This window comes from Psittacula echo (genome assembly GCF_963264785.1).
Source record: "Psittacula echo genome assembly, chromosome: 6".
NCBI classification, from domain to species: domain Eukaryota; kingdom Metazoa; phylum Chordata; class Aves; order Psittaciformes; family Psittacidae; genus Psittacula; species Psittacula echo.
Genome location: NC_137743.1, coordinates 21271254 through 21295894, shown reverse-complemented (window position 1 = coordinate 21295894; position 24641 = coordinate 21271254). Strand labels below are relative to the sequence as shown.

At 41.6% G+C, this 24641-nt stretch overlaps 1 protein-coding gene across 5 annotated transcripts in view; it reads right to left on the bottom strand.

The window, feature by feature from the left end:
• MARCHF8 (membrane associated ring-CH-type finger 8) overlaps window positions 1-24641 on the bottom strand; it is a 108169-nt gene that overhangs the window by 20842 nt on the left and 62686 nt on the right. For all 5 annotated transcript variants that reach the window (XR_013957178.1, XM_080620694.1, XM_080620697.1 and 2 more), the window contains one exon: window positions 4298-4348. Coding sequence is in view for 4 of the 5 variants with exons in the window: in XM_080620694.1 (XP_080476820.1) it covers window positions 4298-4348 (51 nt within the window). In the remaining variant the exon portion in view is untranslated. The remainder of the gene's footprint in view (window positions 1-4297; window positions 4349-24641) is intronic.

The following is a 24641-nucleotide window of genomic DNA, read 5'->3' as shown; positions in this document are numbered from 1 at the left end:
CATATGCTTTCCTAAATCTGTTCCAAGCTGATGAACAGCCTAAATAGATTTTAAATTTCATAGCAAGCTTAGGCTACCACTCTGCATTTGCACTGGCTGCCATTCAGCCTAAGAATAATTTAATACTTTAGAGTGTGCTTCTGCTCTAAAGATAAAACCTTACAGACAAGACAAAGCATTTAGATATTTGAAGGAATGCACTTTTAATTCCTTTGCTATGATCCCAGTATTAGCATTTTCAAAGCTTACCCCTTAGAGGGCCATGAAAATAAGAGTACAAAATGCTTCCCCACTACTCTAAAATCAGCCCTCTGGAGAAATCAGATGACCGGAACAGCACACAGATGACCTGAGGAGATTTCCACACATCACATGACAGTTTCAGGCTATATCAGACACTTTAAAGCTAAACAATATCATTGATTTGAGGATAACTGTTTAGAGCCCCTTCGTTAGTGACCTTGTTTAATCTGCTTGCAAGCACAATTCCTTTATCTAAGAGCAGAGGGCATGAATTACCACCACTGTGAAAATCCCTTTTTCAGTTGCTTTTAGTGACTAGCTGTGTTTCAGGGTCAATTTCATCTATATTTAGAGGATGAAGCTTCTATAAAGCTCAATTATTTCTCTGTTTGGCTTGTATGATGAAGGCACTTACCAGTGAATGGTGGTTTCTTGGTAAAAATGCTGGCTTAGGGTAAATAGTTGAGATGTGGAGCTGGGCTACATACATACCCCTGTGCCAATATGGGGTGTTTCAATCATCACCACTGTGCTTCAACAGGGTAAGCTGGGAATCGGGCCATGCCCCCTTCCCATGAGCAGATCAAGTCAACCTGCCTTCAACACTTTTTTTTTTTTTTTTTAAATTTCAAAACAAACATAGAAAAGATTCCAGAAATTCAAGCATTTCATGTGGAGCAGATTTAAAAGGAATGTTTGAAGTATACACACCAAACCAGCAAGGAAGGGCCTGGAGACATGCCACATCCCCCAGTGTGCAACAGACTGCACAAAACCTAACAGCACCACATGAAGATCATCCTACATCTTACTCCCTACTCCTTTTTCTGCTGCTTCTGGCCTCCATCCCATGCCAAGTATTCAGGTGACTGTTTCTTCTTGGCCTGGCCACATGTACTAGCATCTCTCCAGCCTCTCTTAGCATCTGCCTCTTGGAGAACTGCCTTTTATGCCCCTTCCTCCCAAGGGACAGCTCCACCTGGCCTGAACACTTGTGGTCTCTGTTTGGAAAGACTCTGCTACCTCTACCAGCTGATCCCATTTTAAGTGGCACCATTTGTCTGCCTCCCGCCTTGACCACTTTTAGCCCTAAGGCATGGCTCTCCTTGGTCACATCAAGTAACACAACATCCTCTCTTGGCTAGAGGCTGAGTTGTGACTCAATCCTCTGCACTCATATTGCACTGTGCAACTGACAGCAGTGGAAAGACACACAGTAACAATCACAGCGGGTTCATAATGATATACCAGAACCAGAAAGGCTTTGAATCAAGTATCAGTGCCAAGCATTTGTAGCAGATTTGCAACAATGGTATGCTGTGAGCTAGATTTGGGTGGAAAAATAATAGCTGAATGTGTCATTTGCAGGAAGCGTGATCATTATTTCTGCACACACACACACACACACACACCCCAACATATCTGGAAATGCAGTATATATTGATGAAACTCAATTTTGGTTAAATAGCTCCTCTTAGAACGTGTACTATCAACAAGCTCTGTGGGTTTCAGAAAGGGCTACACAGGCAGCCAAGCATTTCCATAGTATTTCCTTCACATGCATTCAATCTGCCTTATTGGCTAGGATATTATACTATTCTAAACAAAAATATAAGGCACTTTCTTATTAGACCTCAGAACTGATGAAAATTTTCCCATGTACCTAAGCTTCCATGCAGCATCCCACTACTGTAACTATTATAATTGGTTTTGTCCTACAAATTGTTTGCAACAGCTAACCCACCTGTAGACTGCAAAATGAAGTCCTGCAGCTTAGCACTGAGCTGCCTGGACGTGCAAAGCAGCATTTTGTATGAGATAAAGCAAGCGACTGATATTACTGATAGGATTTCTACCTCTTGCCCTTGTTAGAAGCTATCTCCAGAGCGGTGTAGGTTCAAGGAATGAATCTGACACAGAGGCATCAGAGGAGCCCCAAGAACATCAATACCTCTGGGAAGCTCATGTTTGCAATCAAAGTATCTCACCCATTGACAAAGCTTACTTTTGTTCCCTTTGAGATCTTTAGCTTTTGCAATGCACAGCAATCATGTTGAATGTTTCAGTGTATCAAGATGCATGCAAATATTGGGGTCTCACTTGCCAGCACTCTCAGGAAGAGGTTTGCCAGAGCGCAAGGACCTCCCCACTGCACGGCCACACTATCAGTTCCCAATGAATTAAGAATAAACTGTGCAGCTTCATCTGGGTACCAAATGCTGCTGTCAAAAGGCTTGTTGTGCTGAATTTCAGACACCCTGGGAAAAGTACACTTAATGATAAACTACCATCTCTGCTGAACAATGCCTGAAATCTCAATGAGAGATCCCTGAGAAGAGCCAGTGTAAGAAGGAACAGGCACAGTCTCATCTTAGAGAAGCATAGATGAGAAGTTATACTCACACAGTATTTCACATCCTTTTCTGTGAATGCCCATTTTCTGATGCTGAATGGAAAATACAATCCCACATCATCCCATGACAACACCACCTTCAGCTTGGTCAATACCTTGTGCATTGCGCAGTTGCCCTGCTCATTATTTAAGACACCCAGTGCTGTGGTTTAAGCCCAGTCTAATCTTGCCTTTTTGCTCCGAAATGAAAGTTGTCTGTGCCCATATAAACCATAAATTAACTTCAACCACTGTTTCCTCTGCTGGAGATAGGCATGAATAGCTTCCTATATCCTGAAGTGCCCAGAATAGGAAGAGAGACTTGAGCTTGTCACAGGCAAATGATTCAGTCTCCCATTAAAAGCCACTATTACCAGCAACATCAACCGTGGCAATGAAGTGTTGAGGCTTCTGCACCACAGAAAAAATACTGGTCAATCAGTACAGCTTGCTTGCATGAAGGCTTTAAGCAACTGTCCTTTTGTAAGCAAAAAGGCATTAGGCTTCCAGCTAATTAAAAATCTCATCTGTGGTAATGCAGGAGTAAAGTTTGTATTGTAATATGTTATCTGGGACAGAAGGTACTTTTTCCCTAACTGCATAACAAAGCCATTGTGCTTTTGATGTGTTCATCGGCTATACTGAAGTGTGCCTTTATACTGAATGGGTAGAGCATTATGCATCACTTACAAGATACAGCCTGTAATAGCAAACATTTAAAAATACTTACACAGCCATGCCTTGACAGCAATGGATTTCATGGTTCTAACAATAATTCAGTGTTGAAATGACAATAAAATAATAAGCACACATCCAATACGTATTACAGGATGCATGGCTACACATATCTTACAGAGAACAAGTCCAGAGAAGGGCCACCAGGATGATCAGGGGACTGGAGCACCTCCCGTATGGAAAAGAGGCTGAGAAAGTTGGGGCTGTTCAGCCTGGAGAAGAGAAGGCTGCGTGGAGACCTCAGAGCAGCCTTCCAGTATCTGAAGGGGGCCTATAGGGATGCTGGGGAGGGACTATCCATCAGGGACTGTAGTGACAGGACAAGGGGTAACGGGTTAAAACTTAAACAGGGGAAGTTTAGATTGGATATAAGGAAGAAATTCTTTACTGTTAGGGTGGTGAGGCACTGGAATGGGTTGCCCAGGGAGGTTGTGAATGCTCCATCCCTGGCAGTGTTCAAAGACAGGCTGGACAGAGCCTTGGGTGACATGGTTTAGTGTGAGGTGTCCCTGCCCATGGCAGGGGGCTTGGAACTAGATGATCTTATGGTCCTTTCCAACCCTAACTATTCTATGATTACATTAGATAACTGATGGTATAAAAGAACATACTTGAGTGATGTTTTTGGAGCAATTTTCTCCCCAGGATAAGATCTCAGGCATTTGTCATCTATCTTGCTCCTACCAAGCTAAGGAGGCTGACAGTGTGAAAGAGAAAACCTGCTGTAGCTTCCATTTCATTTGACCTGTAAAGAGTATCTACAAAACACCAGAGTTCTAATGTTTCAGGAGCAACTATCAATAACAGACAGGCATAAGAAGGATTTTTTACTAGTCACATTACCGCATATATTACCCCAGTTCTGAAATGAAAGAAACCCCAGTATCCCCAAGTTTATCAAAGACTGAGTTGTATCGAGGAACATACCTTTGAAATGTTACTACAGCGGCTCACGGAATGCCCCAAAGCCTTCTCATTCTGAAAGAGGAAGAATAGGATCGCTGTTAGCAACACTAATCAGCAGCAACGAATCAGAGTTATGAAGATATTTTAAAGCTGGTATTAGAAACGAAATTCCACAGAGAAAGACTTACAGCTGTTGCTTTTAAGGATGTTTCTTCTACTGACATGAACCTGATTTATGCTAATCACTAAATTGCTATGTTTGCTTAACAAGATATTACCTTGCAGAAAATCACACAGGCAAGACAAGTACAAAGTGAGAAATACTAGAACAATGATTTATTTTCTCTATGAATACTGCAAACCCTTTTCTCAGATGAAGCAGATATATAATTCATCTATATCTAAAGGCAAACATCCAACCACTAAAACTGAAAGCACTTGCTTAAAGAAAAACAGAAGTATTACAGTGATGTCTGGAAACAATTATGAATAACCACATGCATGCCATTTCAGGAGACAAAGCAGAATTACTGAGGAACATCCTATTTACCAGAGAGCTCAGAATTAAACTGGAAGATGAAAATGCAGAAGATGCAATTCTCAAAACTGGTATTACTGATGACTGTATCTGTTACTCACTTTCCAGTGTGCACACCGTGACTAGTAAGGATGACAATCTTATCTCCTACCAAAATAAACTGTAAGTTTCACCTAGGTATTTCATTCTTTAAGGGTTCCTGGTTTCTTAACATCAGTTTACTGTATGTGTAAATGGACAAAATTGCTCCACTGGGAAGAGCCTAGAAATTGCTCTGTAAAAACTTCTTTTTTTTTTCCTAAGCCAATATTATGAACAGGGCGAGTCATCACATTTGGATACAGATCAGTACGTATGTTCCTTTAAGTCTGGAAAGCCAGGATACAAATTGGTTTGAGATTTAAACTTTCTGAAAAAAAGGTAAATTTAGTAGGTTCTTAATGACTTCTTTGCCTCAGCCTTCACTGGCAAAGTCTCTGACTGCATCACCCAAGTCTTGGAAGGTGAACGCAGGGACTGTGAATGAAGACTCTAGGCCCACTGTAGGAGAGGATCTGGTTTGAGACCATCTTAAAAAACCTGAATGTACACAAGTCCATGGGACCTGACAAAATCCATCCACGGGTCCTGAAGGAGCTCACGAATGAAGTTGCTAAGCCACTGGCCATCATATTTGAAAAATCATGGCAGTCAGGTGAAGTTCCCAAAAACTGGAAAAAGGGAAATATAACCCCCATTTTCAAGAAGGGGAAAATGGATGACCCAGGGAACTACAGACCAGTCAGTCTCACCTCTGTGCCTGCAAAATCTTGGAGCAGATTCTCCTGGAAGGCATGCTAAGGCACATGAAAAACAAGGAGGTGGTTGGTGACAGCCAGCATGGCTTCACTAAGGGGAAATCCTGCCTGACCAATTTGGTGGCCTTCTATGATGGGGCTACAAAACTGATGGACAGGGGCAGAGCAGTTGACGTCATCTACCTGGACTTGTGCAAAGCCTTTGACACTGTCCCACACGACATCCTTGTCACTAAATTGGAGAGACATCAATTTGATGGGTGGACCACTCGGTGGATAAAGAACTGGCTGGATGGCCGCACACAAAGAGTTGTGGTCAATGGCTCGATGTCCGGCTGGAGACCAGTAACGAGTGATGTCCCTCAGGGATCAGTGTTGGGACCGGTCTTGTTCAACATCTTTGTCAATGACATGGACAGTGGGATTGAGTGCGCCCTCAGCAAGTTTGCTGATGACACCAAGCTGTGTGGTTCAGTTGATATGCCAGAGGGAAGGGATGCCATCCAGAGGGACCTCGACACGCTTGTGAGGTGGGCTGATGCCACCCTTATGAAGTTTAACCATGCAAGGTCCTACACCTGGGTCAGAGCAATCCCAGGCACAGCTGCAGGTTGGGCAGAGAAGAGATTCAGAGCAGCCCTGCAGAGAAGGACTTGGGGGTGTTGGTCGATGAAAAAATGAACATGAGCTGGCTTCAGTGTGCGCTCGCAGCCCAGAAAGCCAACCGTATCCTGGGCTGCATCAAGAGGAGTGTGACCAGCAGGTCGAAGGAGGTGATCCTGCCCCTCTACTTTGCTCTCGTGAGACCTCACTTGGAGTATTGTGTGCAGTTCTGGTGTCCTCAACATAAAAAGGACATGGAACTGTTGGAACAAGTCCAGAGGAGGGCAACGAGGATGATCAGGGGACTGGAGCACCTCCCGTATGGAAAAGAGGCTGAGAAAGTTGGGGCTGTTCAGCCTGGAGAAGAGAAGGCTGCGTGGAGACCTCATAGCAGCCTTCCAGTATCTGAAGGGGGCCTATAGGGATGCTGGGGAGGGACTATTCATCAGGGACTGCAGTGACAGGACAAGGGGTAACGGGTTCAAACTTAAACAGGGGAAGTTTAGATTGGGTATAAGGAAGAAATTCTTTACTGTGAGGGTGGTGAGGCACTGGAATGGGTTGCCCAGGGAGGCTGTGAATGCTCCATCCCTGGCGGTGTTCAAGGCCAGGTTGGATGAGGCCTTGGGTGACATGGTTTAGTGTGAGGTGTCCCTGCCCATGGCAGGGGGCTTGGAACTAGATGATCTTATGGTCCTTTCCAACCCTAACTATTCTATGATTCTACTACTTTCTCCTATGGGCTCTATGCTGGATAAGAGATTCTAGAAGTGCATCTTTTCATATGGGATTTTAGGAGCCAAACTTTTTCACCTTTATTCCTGAAGAAATGTAGCTTAACAGAGACACTTTGACAGCACTCACTTCCAGTTCTCATTGGCACTGACTTATTACATAGAGCTTGGGATGAGTAGTATATTTGTATATTAACAAATGGGGACATAAAAAACCCCAAACCCCTTAATAGTCAATTGCTGTTACTCCTAGAACAGCCTTGGCCATAGCACACTGATTTCAGACCTCCTGCCTATGATTTGTTGCAATTCAAGTAACCTTCAAGGACGGAAGCCTGCATCAAGTCAGACCAGCTGGCTGGGTACCTAGCCACACCCACACTTTGAGATCCATGCACTCTCATACACTTCTTTCTATAACACATGCCCAGAGCAACTTCAGAGCTTTGTGTTGAGAAAAGGCAAGGCAAAAAACTTCAGCATGTGCTTACAAAAGCAGGCTGTCCCTGTCTTATATATATATATATATATATAAATACTGCTTGTCTCTCAGCACAGTCCCAGGCACTGCCTCAGCTGACAGATATAAATTGTACTTCCTCCCTTAAAAACTTGAAGGAGCAAATATAGTGTTCTGAAATCCTCTATGTAGGAGTTTGAATACCCAGAAAACAGTAAATTAATATTTCAGGAGAACAGAGGAGAAGCAACCAGGAAACCCCCACCAATTTTGACTGATGTACAATCTAAAAATCAGCACGGATCAGTTTAAGGTCTGGAACAGCTGTGGCCTGCAAGACTGAATTTTATTTTTGAGATGGCTATAAGCTTTTGTTACATAGGTAACAGTACTCCTGGAAGAGAAATAAACACTTAAAGATGTCCAAAAATATGGACATGAGGCTTACGTTAACATTGGATGGAACTACTGCCAGAACCAGTAGGGCTAAGAACTAACTCCAACCACAAGAGAAGGGCCTAGCTGATTTCATCAAAGGCAGTGTAACTATAGCAACAGGGGGAAAAAAGAGTTCATTGAAGCTACAGAAGTCACAATGAAGAAAAAGGGGTCAGGGACATGTTCTCAAACTATGATGATAAGAGACCAACAACACAAGCTGGCAAGCACAAAGACCTGTCATTGCCTATATGTGTGGTGTGGGGGGAAGCAGGCTGTGCTTGGCCTTCCAGGGACATGTAGAAGGTAAACAAAGCAAGACTATGTGGGACAAGGGAAAACGATAGTGAAGAGTGGTACTCGTGGCCAAGAAATCTGCCTGAAGCAACACATACAGCTCCACACAGGGGCCAAGTTTGAAATCCAGCCATAGGTGTCAAAGACTTCTAGGTGAAATTCCTAAAGACAAAAATAAAAAGAGCAGAGGTTTCTTCACATTAACTCAACACTCCCCAAATACTGCTGTCAAGATGAAGCAGCAGCCTGCAAGTGAGCATGACTGAACTTACACAGGCACCTGTGTTGAAAAGGACGCGCTAAAATTCAATGAGCACAAATAGGCTGGAGGAAAAGACCTGTATTTGCACAGCATGGTAAATGATGCAGAACAAACATACTCTTGGCTGTGCCACAGAAACTAGTCTTTCTGCCTCTGCTATCACAACTGATTTTATCTGATGGATGCCAGGAGCCTCTAAGAGACAGACGCTCATATTATCTTTATTGATTTACTGTTGGAAACATACCTATCAAAGGTTTCAGACAGTAGATGACTATGAACAGCTGCTTTTGTTATTGAAATAGTGATCATTTTTAAACAAAAAAGCAGTCTTGAAATACATTCCCGTAAGGATTACAGAGTGCACTCAAACATATAATTAGGTAACTGTGATATTCCTAAAGGACTCCTAGCCACCTAAGTGCTCTTTCACATTTCAGTTTCTTTATCACACAAAGCAGGCACATCAATAAGATGAACTGGAAATTCACTACAGCTTTAGCCCAGGTTGGCCAAAATCTGTACTTTAAAGAGCTACTTACACCAAGCAGGAAAAACATCAACTCAGCCATATTTTTATGGAGTAACAACTGACCCCACAGCCACTACCAGATCCAACAGAGACTGGCAAATAATGCACACAGTTTTCAGTCTGGTTGGCCTGTCAACTACCAAGCAGCCCCATCATCCAGATAAAATTGCTTCAGCCCTTGGACACCAACTGACCCGGTCTTAGCCTGTCCTTTAATCGAGGACATTTTTTGAAACAGCTGCTCCAAGTCTCACAGTTTTGTACATGCATACTTCAAAAAGTGTTGGGCTGAAAAGAGATAAACAACTGAACTGTGCTGTGCAACAGTAATTTCCAGTTCACTTCGACTACACAAGCAGCACCCCTGCTGAAGAAAGAATATACAGTCCTTTCTTTTCAGCTCTGTGCAAAGGACCAAAAAAAAAAATTTATTTATTTTTTTTAATCCTTAAACAACAGGAACATCTCTCAGTAATAGAGATCATGAAGCCCAGCTGTGCTGCTTAGTTCTCTTTTACAAATAAAATAATAAACATCTATTCTTCAGGAAAAAGCACCACGGAAGCCATTAAACAGAGCCAGTGCTTGCTGGTGTTTCCCATGCTGATATACTGAGGATGCTGTTGTATTTTCCAGTCATTAAGATATAAAAGTGCTGTAAGCCATGGAAGGACTCCTGGGATAGGTAGATTTTAATGGCAGGCACAGTTACTAAGTGAGGAACAGATAAACATTATTTTAAAGGCAAGCAAACAAAAGCTCACTTTTCATACTTCATTTATCACCACTACATTCCTGGGACCTTTTATCAATTATTCACAAATTAACACTGACATAGAAATGACAAGGCTAAGCTTCTATTATGGTACCATCACTACCCAACAAATAAATGTCTTCAGAGATGTTTTCTAGTATGTTCCATTGCACAGTAGGACATATTCTAGTCTGGTAATTATAGCTCCAAACAATCTCTCCTTCCCTCTTGCAAAAGCATTAGTCTTTGCACTTGAATGAAAGGTCAAGGCAAATGCAACATCCACCAGCATGGACCATACAATTACCACCGGTTAAAGCAAGTGTCACTCTATTTTAGCTGATCAGTCTTTTTGCATGGGATAATTGGAATTCTGCTTTTCAAAATCATCCTACTCAACTAAAACCACTTGGCAGACACTTTAAAGAAAAAATCTAGATAGGAAAAATTTACAAGTGCGACTTGTAACTTCTTCTGAGCCACTCACTGACAGCTGCTGCTCTGACTTTCCCATCAGAGCCTGGCTCTAGGGAAACAAAGAGCAAGGCAGAAGCAGGGAAATGACTGAAAACCAGAAAAACTGCTACCCCTTCCTACGGTGACATGCTTCCCCTTCCTACAGTTGGGGAATAACCTATTAGATAGCAGTGTAGGGGAAAGGGACCTGGGGGTCCTGGTGGACAGCAGGATGACCATGAGCCAGCACTGTGCCCTTGTGGCCAGGAAGGCCAATGGCATCCTGGGGTGTATTAGAAGGGGGGTGGTCAGTAGGACGAGAGAGGTTCTCCTTCCCCTCTACTCTGCCCTGGTGAGACCCCATCTGGAATATTGTGTCCAGTTCTGGGCCCCTCAGTTCAAGAAGGACAGGGAACTCCTGGAGAGAGTCCAACGCAGGGCGACAAAGATGATTAAGGGAGTGGAGCATCTTCCTTATGAGGAAAGACTGAGGGAGCTGGGTCTGTTTAGTTTGGAAAAGAGGAGACTGAGGGGTGACCTCATTAACGTTTATAAATATATAAAGGGTGAGTGTCACGAGGATGGAGCCAGGCTCTTCTCGGTGACAACCAATGATAGGACAAGGGGTAGTGGGCTCAAACTGGAACACAAGAGGTTCCACTTAAACTTGAGAAGAAACTTCTTCTCAGTGAGGGTGACGGAACACTGGAACAGGCTGCCCAGGGGGGTTGTGGAGTCTCCTTCTCTGGAGACATTCAAAACCCGCTTGGACACATTCCTGTGTAACCTCATCTAGGTGTTCCTGCTCTGGCAGGGGGATTGGACTAGATGATCTTTTGAGGTCCCTTCCAATTCCTGATATTCTGTGATTCTGTGACATGTTTCTCTAAACTTTGGATGCACTTGCTTGCAACCACCTGAATCCCCTCCCAACTTCGTTCCTTTTCTATCTCTCCCTTGAATTGCTCCCTTCTGTGAGTGACAGAGCTGCCTCCTTCCTTCAGCAGTTGCTTCAGCTCAAATCTGCCTTCCTGCAGGGCTCTTCATCTTCCCCACCTTGCCGGCTCATTTTCCCTTCTGCCACCATTTCTTGGTTACTCTTGCATGACACCTATGACTTCTCAGTTCAGAGATCTAGAAATTTACACCTCCCTCCCATTCTCCCTTTTACCTCAGTCTTTCATATTCAGAACTTACATTTATTTTACTCTTGCTTCCCTACCAGAAGATATCCATTTCTACTAAGCACAACAGCTGTGTAACTTACACAGCCAAACCCAGAAGACTTGTGAACCCCAAACCACCAGTTCCTATCACCTGAGCCAGAAGGAGGGTCCCCAGTCACTGATAACAATTCAGGCAGCCATAGCTGCTCTTGTGCAAATACCAATGTACCATGATGACCCTTCTTCAAACTCAGCTGTAGAATTAATGCAGCCTCAGCAAGTGGACACCCTAAAGAAATACAACTTGGATGTTCTTGCCAGGATGGAAAAGGGAAAGTTTCCAGGTAAAATAATTTTGTGTTTCCAACACGCTGGTTTTCAGTCAATAAGGCAGGCAAATATAAGACAACAAATGAAGCAGTCTCATAGTTTGTGTAGCCTTCTTCTGGCTACATCCCTGACTACCACCTAAAGTATGGCTAATACTAAACCCATCTTTACATCTGCTCACAGACGTGGAGATGTCGTTTCTGCAACACCCCAGCTGCAGATCCCTACAAGGTAAGTATTAATGCCTCAGCCCAACAGAGATACAGTTAAACAAATCAGGGCAGACCGGCTAGAGCACTGCCTGCTTGTGGTTTTCTATGTGGAATCTGAAAGTCATTTTAATCTCATTTTGTGCACTGCAATTTCATTTTACAATGATATATTAAGCACAAGATCGATATCTAGTAAAATCACTTACTGTTATCAACAAGTGGCATGGGCAGCATTTCAACAAAGTCTTCTGGGTTAATGGTTACTTTCCTTAATAAAAAACTTTGCAGAAGAGAATGGATTAGTAATAATTGCTGCCATTCATACAGCAATTCTCATTCTTAGATCTTATGAGAATTACAGAATGGGGGACAAAACACTGTCGCTTGAAATGGTGAGGTGGTGAAGGACCACTGAAAAGCAAAGCAGCTAGTCAGGAGTGAAACTCAGTTGTCCCATCGAGTCCCATGACCAGATCATGAATGCACAGTTGTTCTACCAACACGCAGCCATACACACCCAGGTATTTCAGGTTTCATAACTGTATCAGATTTCCTAGCAACCTCTTTTCAGAATTTCTGCTAATCTTATCCTGCAACCCTACACCTGAACAGTAGGAAATAAAAAGAACATATGCTTTTAGTCTGGGGAGAGGGGTGGTTGTTGTTGACAATATTGGCACTTGCACTTAAATTGTCTGAAATGAGTCGAATGAGAGAAAAGAAATGGGAGAAGGCTTTGTGGATTATTTTCTTTATCTGTCAAAACCAATGGATTGTTAAATTACAAAAGCTTTGTCAGCACTAGATCTTGTGACTGACAGAACCTGACACTTAATTACTTCAGTAGGAAATGGTATTTCGTATCATATCAACTGAATATGGCCTTTATTTCTTTGGCAGTCACCAGGTTATCATGGAAGAGCAATAAATGTACTAACAATTTACTCTGGCTTAAAAAGCCAGAGCTTTTAAACTTTTTTAAACTTGTTAAAAACCTTTTAAACCTTTTAAAGGTTTTGAAAACTTTTTAAACCTTGCTCATTTCAAATTTTGTCCATAAAATATGATTAAATATCATCAAAGTTTCATCAATTATTTTTGCATGCAGCTAGAAGAAGAATGGCACCTAATCAAAGAACCATAATGACATCTATACCTTGCATCTCTGCTCTTGTGCAGTATTTATCCCTGGACACTGGAAAACAAGGTGGGGGGGGATGTTGGTGATGGAAATCACACCACCTATTTCCTTCTTTGCCTTCCTGAAGCCCCAGTATAAATACTGAAAAAGGAATTCAAACAATCTGCCCCATCCATCTAGCTCAGTATTTTCTGTTCTTGGATGATCACACTTGATTTTCTCGGACGAGCAATTCACAAATGAGTGTAGAAACCTAATATAAGATTTCAGATCTTCCATCACAGTGGAAAATCTATAGCAAGTTCACTGCTGATTACTCAGCTCACTAACTTGCTCATTCATGTTCACATCAAGCCACTTCTCATAGGGGGAGACAAACTCAGAAAAACAACCTGAAGGCAAAAAACAAGGCTGGAAGTAAAACCTTGGAGAATTAACAAGCTTTGTTCCAGGTACTGAACTTACAGCTGTGCCTGGAAACATCAGCAAAAGAAATAAAATCAAGAGATCATGTATCTTTAACTGGAAAGAAAAACCAACGAAAGCAGATGGAATGGCTTTAATGACAGACTTCAAGGAATTCAAAGCACGGGCTCCTTCAGAGGTTTGGGAAGGGAAGTCAAGGAGTCTAACAGATCACAGACAAGAACTGTAAGTGAGAGGAAATTCAAAGAACAAGGCAAACACAGCAGAATGTTGTAGTTAAATAAAAATCTCTTGCCTTGCCGTGTCTGCACCACAATGTGGTCAGAAGCACAATGCGCTTCATGTCCCGCCTGCCTTGTTAACGACTCTCAGAGCTCACATGGATGTGCCTGATACTATGCAAACCTGACAGGCATGCAGATATGGTCCAACTGCGCATAAGTCCTTACTCATTGCGTATTGATGTGTGCTCAGCCTTGCCAGGTCTGGTCTTAATGAGCACATGGGATACAATGTTTGTAGCCATTCTTGAGTCCAACCATACAGTGGATAAGGTAAGGAAGGCATTCTCTTAAAAAATGCCCTTTCCTCCATGGCCTTGTTCTCCAGACTTTTTCAACATATCATTTTTCTGGTTTTTGCATAGCTTTGCCTTACATCCAAAGGCTCCACAAAGTGCATCTGATTATGGATAACCTGCATCTCTAGCTGTCATTTCAAAATGGAGATCTTCCCTCTTTAATTGTCTGAGCTAGAAGATGACATGAAAGCCTTCCTCTTCCTGAGCTGAAGCTGCCCCACTCTGAAGAGCAAATTTTAATTTCTGCGTAAGACCGTCAGTCCGATACATTTCACTAAAATGACATTCGCTTGCACACTTACTACCATTCACATGCTACACACCCCATCTCTAACAAAGAAAGTAGACTGCAAAGTTTGGCATCCAACATGTTTTAAGGATGTTCTTATCTTGCTGTTGCCAGACAACCTGCCTAAAATGGATGCATGCCTTTATGTGATGTAAAATAAAAATGAATGCTTCCCTCAGGGATCAAATTACATAAACTACAAAAGACATGATCCCAAAATATACACCTTTCTTGATAATGGAAGCAGGATGCATTAGCCTTACCTATGTGACAGCAAAAAACCTGTTTCAAACAATTTCATGTATTTACAACAGAGATAGAAAGATACAAACAGAGGAAGCCAGCAATTATAAACAGATTAAGATGAATAACATTCTATCTTTTGTGAAGTAACTGCACTTAATGCAACTGCTGGAATTCTCATGGTACACTACACATGTCAATATGCCAAAGCAATTGACTATTTTAAACATTCACGGATTAAAAAACCCTCTAGGCAACTGGCAATTTGGAATTTCTCAAGCTGCCAACAGACACCGGAAGCCTGCAGCTCAGACGAACTCTCTGAAGACCTGGCCTTTCCCAGTGTCTACATGACTTCACAGGTTCAGTTGCTTACTGTGGGACCAGGCTGTGTGCTAGCACATGCTTCTTGGGCAGGGTGGCAGGGGGCTATATGGTTTGCGCATCATGCACAACTGGGATGTGACGCACATACCTAGATCACTGCCTCTGCTCAGCTAAAAAGGTCCATAAAGCTTCTCTGGTTTCCAACTCACATTATACCATCAACATATACTGTTAAAACAGTGAATCACAGAATCATCTCCTAGCCAAGAATACAAAGGCTTCCTGAATCTGAAAACAGATTCAAAACAATACTAGAAAACTGGTTATTTCCAAAACCAAACTTGATAGTTTGAGTTGCCTCAATTTTGTTCAAGGATTTTATCTCATTTTTATCTTTTTTCTTTTCCTCCTTTTTCATTGTAACATGTTATGACTGCTTGTTAACTTATTTCTGACTGCATAGACCGTAAAGGCAAACAATATTCCCTATAGCAATTAGAGAAGTCACTTCTCAAATGATTCTGGGAAAGCATTCAGGACATTTCTGGTAACATTTAAAATGATGCTGCCAAAAGCATATGAGAGAACAAAGAGCTCTCAAAAGAGCACTTATTGGTATCAGATCTGTTTAGTAATACCTACTCAGTACAGACCAGCTTGGTTTTGCCTGAAATTTCATTTTCCCATTTCTATCACTTTGCAAAATATTCTGACCAGCAGCATTTCAAACTCCCTTCGTGTTAAATGATCACACAAACGTAAGTAAATTATGAACTGGGCCCTACACACCCCATTGAAGTTACTTAGCCAAACACTGGTTAGAATAAGATCCTTGTGAAATTCTAACCTGTGATGTTCTGGACAGCTTTAAGCACATTACATTTCTTAGGACCATTGTTTGGAGGCTCAGAGAACACACAAAGAATAATATTTTAAAAAAGCAACACATTCAACTGTCCTTACAGAAATAAACCAACGCTACTTAAGGAAACACTTCTTTAGGAGGAAAGATGATTAACAGCTAAGAGAAAAGGTACTCTTCATTTAAAGGGTAGTGCATTTAAAATTGCAGAACAAGAATCTTTCAAAGCATAAATCTACTACTAAAAATATATATTAAGTAACTGTTCAGAGTTTCTGGCTAATTATCCAGGAAATTCATGTGTCAATCGACTACTTATCCCAAGTCGCTTAAAGAACATGCATGTGTGAATGCACACACTTATATACATTAAGTTCTTTAATAAAAAAACCTACCTAAAGCCTATGCACAGCCAACTACTCTCTCTTTCTCCAAAACACAACTCTTGATACCGGCAACAAAAGAAATAAACTCTCTAGGTGTAGCAGACTACTCTAAACAGTAAGCCAAGAACATTTTGTCAGGGAAGCACAGCTGGTCTCACATGAGGCCTCACCTGAGGCTTTGGGATGCAGCCACCTAGTGCATGTGCAGAAAAGTCTAAATGGGGCAACGCAGAAGAAGAATACTGGGGACAATATCATTCATGAGCACTCACCATGCCGTCAGCATTCTGCACTGTTGGTGCTGTGAACATTTCAAGTCATTACACTAGTAGAGTACCAGTGTATGGCAGTGGTAAGGCTGTGCTTTGAAACACCTGGCTACATCCCCAGCCTGCTATGCTATCACTAACCACCCCCTTCCACAGCACAGCCCTGCCAAGTCATTTTTGCAATCATGTATTTCTGGGCTTTCTGCAAAATTCAGATCTGAATAAGACAATGCTTTCCCAGGCCTGTCTTTCAGACCATCCTCTTTGCTCACACTCCTGTGTGAGCAATAGTAACTCAAGATGGCCATTTCTCACTGACAACACAATTCCAGGATTTGCACAGTGCTAAAAGCTGCAGAAGCCTTTTCTCTTAAACAAAAAAATTAATACACAATAAACGTATTTGGTTTTTAGTCTAAGAATCCGTAGTCATTAACTTCATTTCCATATTTGGGGTGTTGCACTTGAAATATCAACATACTCAGTAATAGAACTGAGGGTGCAGGTTCCTAAGAGTCACAGATAAACAGGTTACAGAAACCAGCAAACAAGGGGTGTGCTGAGAAATACTGCATTCTTCAATCTCAAGCAGATACTCTGGCACTCACTCAGAGGATATTTAGGACCTGTTACTCATAGGTGAAAATCCTGCTGATTCTGGTTACCTTCCAATGATGAAGCAGGAGCAGGGAAAGTACAGCACCACACATCACAGATATCCAAGGGAAGAAAAATGAAAATGCAGGGAAAGTAAAGGATAGAAGCAGAATTTTAATGTGTTCCATTAGTCTTTCCTGTATATCACTCATTAAGTGGGTCCCTGATACAGGAGGAGGATAAGAATTCAGCATCTATCTTCAAGTCTGTTAATACTACCTAAATCCATGTCTAACACCTGATGCTATCTAGTTTACCAGTATTGATTACTGGTCTATGTTTACACCACGTTCCCACCTTCTTTGCTATGTCTGTCACAACAGCATATGCCCACAAACGAAAATTGATTAAAGAAGTCTTTTTGGTGGAAGGCAAGTGCTCAGAAGATTGAGATTCTCTACATTCCTGATAGTTTTCCTACTCTCAGAGTGGATAACACAACACAGGAGGCTGACAGGATGAAAACAAAATCCTACAGGAGATGTATGTTTGTTTAGGAAGGTCATTTCAACTATTTTATTTGAAGAAGTGATTGAAGAAAAAGAGATGGCATGGCCATAAAGAGTAAGAGGAAAGTCTTCTACAGTGGCACTGAAAACAAAATGGTGAGCCTTATTCTGCAGGGAATATATTTTCTAGTTCTGTATTCAGCAACACTATTTCTTGAATAGGAGACTATATCAATCTTTTCTCTCTTCAAAATGCAGCAGCATTTAACAAAGCAAACAAGGAGAAGGAATGGGTGGAATACTGAAACCATATCAAAACCAGTGGCAGGTCAACAGCTTTTGCATACAGTCACTAGAGGTTAAATCCCAGCTTTATGTAAGACAAGGGGAATTCCATCACTAACGTCAATCAGGCCAGGAGTTTAGCCTCTGTTAGTAAGAGATGCTGCAGAAATACAAAGAATTTAGCAACAGATGAACGGGGTGATCAACAATAAGACAAGTCTTTATATGAAAACAGCTGAAGCAATAGATTATTAAAAGTGAAAGTAAACAAATAATGTAAAGTGAAGTAACAAGACTTTACAGTTGTGTTCCACACGCTCAGAACACCAGGAAGCAGATTCAAACCAGCTACTGCAGGCTAAGACACACAGACTTGGATGAATTGTTTCCTGGAGGAAGCAATAAACCAGCACTCCATGTACACACAGTGGTCCCACCAAAACCAACAAGAAATGTCTGCAGTCTCAGGAAGACTCATACTGAGCCACTGATCACATCTTGATCTGAAAAAAAAAGTATTTCAGTAACTACAGCTGGTATTAGGCACACTGTTGCAGATTGGGACCTAAAGTAGTTGTAAAAATACTGATTTCCTTAAAGTGTCAGAAGCAGAGAGGAAATTGCAGTAAAAGTCAGCTAGAAAAACATGTGTTTGCCTTTGCAAACAGAAATCTACATTTACTTGATGTTCAGCAGGTAGAGGCAGGAGCACTTCTAAAAGAACCCCTGTGCAAGAAGGGACTGCTGTGCAATGCTGTCATGGTTTAAGCCCAGCTGGCAACTAAGGACCATGCAGCCACTCACTCACTCTCCCTGTTCTGGTGGGAGGGGGAGGAGAACCAGAAAAAGGTAAAACCTGTGAGCTAAGAACAGTTTAATAACTGAAGTAAATAATAACAATACTACCGCTACTACTAATAATAATGATGAAAAGGAGAGGGATTGATGAGTAAAACCCAAGACAGACAAATGATTCACAATACAATTGCCCACCACCTGCTGACTGATCCCCCAGTTTCTCAGGCCAACTTCATCCAATTTATATACTGAGCATGATATACTATGATACGGAATATTCCTTTGCCTAGTATGGGTCAGCTGTCCTGGCTGTGCTCCCTTCCCAGCTGCTTCTGCGCCTTCTTACTGGAAGAAAATGAGTAACTGGAAAGTCCTTGACTGAGGGTAAACACTACTTAGCAACACTAAAACATCAGTGTGTTATCAAGACTGTCCTCATATTAAAGTCAAACCACAGCACTGTACCGAGCTACTAAGGAAAAAATTAACTCTATCCCAGGTGAAACCAGAACAAGTGCTAACACTGAGCAACAGTGAGCTGCATTGGCTAAATAAAGCACGGATGAGTCCAGTGACCCAATACAGTAAGACAGTCAACCTGAAGGCCAACGAACAGTAAATGCAAAGTAGAACTTTAATTTAATTTTATTTTATTGAGCACGTGGTGTGAATATGGAGTATGGTGCTCAGAGCACCCCTAACCACCACTCCTGGTCACGGCAGCTGTAGCTGAAAAACGAATGTTCTGTGTAGGCAGCCTCATTTCCCACCACTGTAATCCTAAAATCATCAGATTACAGCGGAATACTGTTTGTGGCAATTGAGGGTAACTAACAAAACCTACCAGCTGAAGAGAAACCTTCCAGAAGAGCACTGCTCTTCACCCAATTGGAAAACTTGAGTCTAATAAGGAGGTTGAGGTTTCTGTGTGTCTGAAGAAGCTGAATGCCAGCAGCTGCGTAAGAACTAAATTTACCACCGCAGTTCCAGGAACGCCTGCATTTTGTCCTAAAATAAAATCTCTGGTTCATTAGCCTATTGGAATAGAAGCTTTTCCTTCCACTTAACTGTAGACATTTACTCATTCTCTTTTCGCAACTCTCATGTTCCAGTTCCAGTAAAATCCTGCTTGGTTTCAGAGGTTTTTAAGGAAGCACGCATACACATCAGCTCAAAAGTACTAATATTATGCGAGCAGTATTAAACAATTCACTTCACTGGGTCCCTTTGCCTCTTGCATTTATTCCTATGAAACAGAAAATGAAACGCAGCTGTCAACAGTGCTGGCTGACCTACTGGAGACTATACTGCATTCCTGCACATGCGCTGACATAGCATTTTCTAAAGTTTATTTGCCAGGGGAAACGGTTATAAATAAGTCTCATATTCACAGTAAATCTCCTGCCCTTCATTCCCTAGAGCTTTGAGCGAGGGCGGTTTTGTGTCACAGGAAGTTGCATCAAAGTTTTCAGAAAAAGTGTGTTAGCTTATACAATCTGCTTTTGTCAAACTGCCTTTAAATTTACCTCCACCAAAGCTAGATTTAAAAAGCTCAGTGCTCTACACATTTATTATCTCTGCAGCTGTTTTATTTTCTTAAAATACAATTTGTATTTTTTTAACTAATTTTTTAAAAGCCATAAAGTACTACTAAATGATCACTTCTGTATACCTTTTGAAAATACATATAGTTCTCTGCAGAGGCTGTTTTCTCTTAGGCTCTACACTTGTAACTGAGTGAGAAGGTGTAGCAATAAAACAGGGGCTTCAGTGCAGGCTCTAGAACCCAGCAGACAGGGAGGATTCACTTAAGGAGTAGGATCCTCAGTTTGCAAGCTTTTATGCCTGGGCAACACACCGAAAACATCTGCTGATCCTTTTACACCAAGGTTCTGATCCAGAACTTGAACTTCCCAGTCCACATAGCCCACCCCCCAAATCTATTTCTGATTCTTCTTAAGTTTTGAAAATACAAAAGATAAAATTATCCCTAAATATAAGCACTATCCTTAGTTTTAAAGGAGCCTTTCAGAAAGGAAATAACATGCAGGCATTCTCTGTAAGATAAAATAGATGATTTTGCCAGATAAGTACTCTGGGGAAAGGCGGGAGTGCAGGGGTAGGATTAACCACTGCTGAGCTGCATCTTGCAGCACAGGAAGTGGGACTGATGAAACTGATAAAGTAGCATGGGATAAGGATGCAATCTGCAAGAACAACTGGACTGTACTCCGAAATACAGAGTCTTAAAAGCATGAAGACTCAAACCAGAACATCCTGGTTCACATTTAGACTCCCCTATACTGGAGATTCACAAATTGGGGTTTTCAGTACAGACATTTACCAAAGATGTGCAAGACCGATGTAATTTTGCAAGGAAAAGCTAAGGGTTAAATATGGTTTACACCATGTATTTTGCATTTTAACCCTCTATTTCCCTGTCAGCATTCCATACAAAAGTGATTTGTTTTAAGGACGTTCAAATGTCCCTGTGTTTTCACAGGCATCCAGGAGGAAATTCATTGCTGGGATTAAATAATTTATGCTAGGCAAGACCTGAGGCCGGGGAACAGGGATTTCTGCAACAAAATGAAAAAAAAAGCACCAAGAACAATGGGAACTGACCCACAGGAAAATGCAGGAAGGACTGGTGCTTGTAAACAGTCATCACTTAAAAACTGATCAAAAGATACAGTTCTATCATACTAGTTATGATAGACTGACTGATTTTTAATAATCCTCAAAATAAGGAGATGAGGATATTTAAATATAAGGCCTGGCAAAAGCCTGTGGCTCCTTGGATATATTCCTTATATGCTTCAAGTAAGCTTACCTTGCAAACTCTTCACAACACACGGAAAGGAAGAAAATATTTCTCTAGTGAAAAGCAGCTGGCCAAACCTCTTCTAGTCATTTAAAATTCAAAGCTCTAAAAACTCAAAGTAGTGTAATCAGCAGTCTTACCCTGCAGGTAAGAACAAAGTAGCACAGCAGAGAGGTAAATTAGAAAAGCAAGCATTCAAAGGTACAAGCATCCAGTTCTCTATGAACACTCAAAAAATTTAGTACCTTTTTTGCAAGGTTCCTTAATATTATCTGCTGCTAGTACCCTGGAGGACAGAATGGATGATATCAAAAAGAGGATATGAAATTGTAAGAACCTCTCTTAATATAAAAATGCATATGGGTAACACCCAAATCACCACTGAACACAAACCGGTACCACAGGATTGAAACTTCAGCACACAATGAACATGCTTCTTGTACAGCATTTGTCCTCCAAAACAGTTTTCCCTCTCCAGAGGGAAATACTGCACTTGTGCAGTGCTGAACAGCACTAGAGAGCAGCTCAAAATAAGAGCTGACTGAGAGAATATGTAAGACAAACTATAAGAGGGACACAATCAGGCCAGTTTGCAATTTACAGCCTCCAGCAAAACACGCTTCTGGAATCTGACATCAGTATCCTGAAGCAGACAAATGTGGCCATCACTTGGCAGAGGAGAAACCTGAGTCACAGGGAAGTTACGCTGCCCTGAGTGAAATTCACCCTTGCTTGTCCTACTCTTACATGCGGTGTTGTTCAGTGTCATAGCCAGCCGCTGTGTCCTCTTACAGGCTCATGGATGAATAGCACATGTGGTTTGCACAGGATGAGTTTTACGTACAGTGAAGCCATGCCAAAGCAAGGAGAATATGAGTGAGATCTCTCCCTTCCATTTTTGTCAGTCATAGAATGTACACATCCCAGCTGAATCTTATCAGGGCATTAATTTTCATATGGCTTATCAGACTTTGGCATCTGCCTCCTGGAGCCCACCACCTGGCAAAGCACTAACTACACCTTAGTAAGTCCTTCCTCCAAGACAGAAGAACGGTCTCATTCACTCCACCAATCTTCCCCACTGAAACTTTTCTATTTGTTCTCACCACTTGTAAATGTGCAAATTCTCCTTGTGCTTCCCTGGCCACACAATGGCCTTCAGATCTCTAACCATGGTGGCCGATAAGAATGCAGAACGTACTCCACAATGGCCTCATGACTGTGCTTGGAGACAAGCAAACTGAAGGTGATGCAACCAATGCATTAACCTTCAAAGATGCCTGCTTCTGGGTTACAAGTTTACAAGTTACAAGTAACTTAGGGGTTACAAGTGAGGCACCACAGCATAAGAAATCTACAGGCTTCTCAAATCAAGCTGGGATTTGGGATCTTGGGAGTTGTTAGGATTTTGGGATTCAAGATTAAAAAATACTACTTTGGACACTAGTTGTGTGGGGACTCCTAATCCAGGTACATTGATACTTAAGTTTTTCCAACCTTTGGTATGCACAGAAACCCTTCTGCTCGTGCTCCCAAGCACATGGGCGTAACTGGAGCATAGCAGTGGAACTGAAGTAAGAGGATTACATCTCAGGAGGGACACTTTGGTGCCAGACTAGGGTTTAAGGGGATTAAAAAATAGGAGCTGCTTCATAGAGTGACAGGGTGAAAAACAGCAAAGCCCACACACTAACAAATATTGCCTGTAAGTAAGCATTGCTTCATATCCTTCAGCAGCACAGAGATAGAGTAGAACAGCAGATGAGCAGTGACCATCAAGTGCATCTTTAGCCACCTCAACTGTCCTTACTACCACCTTAACTCACATCATACCTGCAATTTCTGTCTCTTTGTGCTCTTTTAACTCTTGTTTCTTCTTAGCTGCTGCTCTTCCTACATGAACCAGCCCTTTTCTTCTATCAGTATCTATATTGTCTTTCTATGTATCATTCCCCATCACCACTGGAAAACAATTTGGAAATACTTTTTAATTCAATGCATGAAAAGATGTCGGGATGCTACATATAGGAGGGTGACTTCCATATCAAGAAACTAGAATGGATAGAAACATAGCCATCTTCATAAGATCTAATCCTGGCTACGAAAGGGAACTCCTGTAAGCTTTAGAAAAAAGGACTGCCATAATTTTTAAATCCAGGAGGATTTTATTTTTCTGCTAGCTAACACTCCTCAAAGGTGAAGCATTAGATTTGGCTTCAAGTTCAATATGCCCTTCTAACAAATACTTAAAGAAGCAGTGCTTTTATTCCCTGAAAGATACGGAGTTAAATTCACTAACAAGAGTTTCAAATGCTGGAGGGCACAGCATGAGTGGAACATCCTATCTGGATGTAATTTAGAAATCGGAAAACTGTGCCAAATTCAACTGATGCTTTCAAGAAAGAAGAAAATTCAGGAACAGGGCTGTATGGTGCTAAGTATTATAACACATGACAAAAGGCTGCAATTGCTTCGGAAAGCTTTTAACCTCATCCAAGAAAATTTAAAGATGACTATAGCAACCTGGCAACAGCCACTAAGAGGGCTGGATACTGGCATATTGAGTAGCCTATTTATGTCAAATGCATTAAAATACACACATACACATGTAAATACATAAGTATTTTAAAAAAGCCTCTACAAACTATATTTTGGTTTCATTTAATGGAAAGAATCTGCACTAGACAGGACCAAATCCCAAGGGCTACAGTCAGCTAAGACAAAGTAATCCTCTCAGAAGCAAAGTTCTGCAAGTGTCATCTGAATTTTAATGACAATGAGGCTGATTTTGTTTCTATCTCAGACAGCATCAAAGTAGAATAACAAAGGTTAGGATGACCACTCAGGGCTGGGGAACCAGGAGGTGCACTTTCTGTAATGAGAACTTTATGGCCTTTGATACTAATCCTTCCCAAAGCTCACCTAAAAAAAAAAAAAAAAGAGAAAGTCAGAGGAGATCACCTCTGAAAAGCACTTACAGTTAAAACTGGTTCACGTATATAAATGGTAGAGAAGAGGACAGCTTGCAAAAATGCTCGCACTACAATAAGCAGACTTAAATTCTCTTCCCGCTGCTGTTAGGGAGCTCAGGTTTCCTCCTTGTGAAATTCACATTTCTTGATATTGCGGATGCTCTGTTTTCATTTCAAATGCATCTGTGTTCACCTTTCTTTCCTTTCAGTGAAAAGCATGTTAACATCTTCCCTGGAGTCAGACATGTGAGAAGGCTTCCACTTGTGCTTCCACAAAT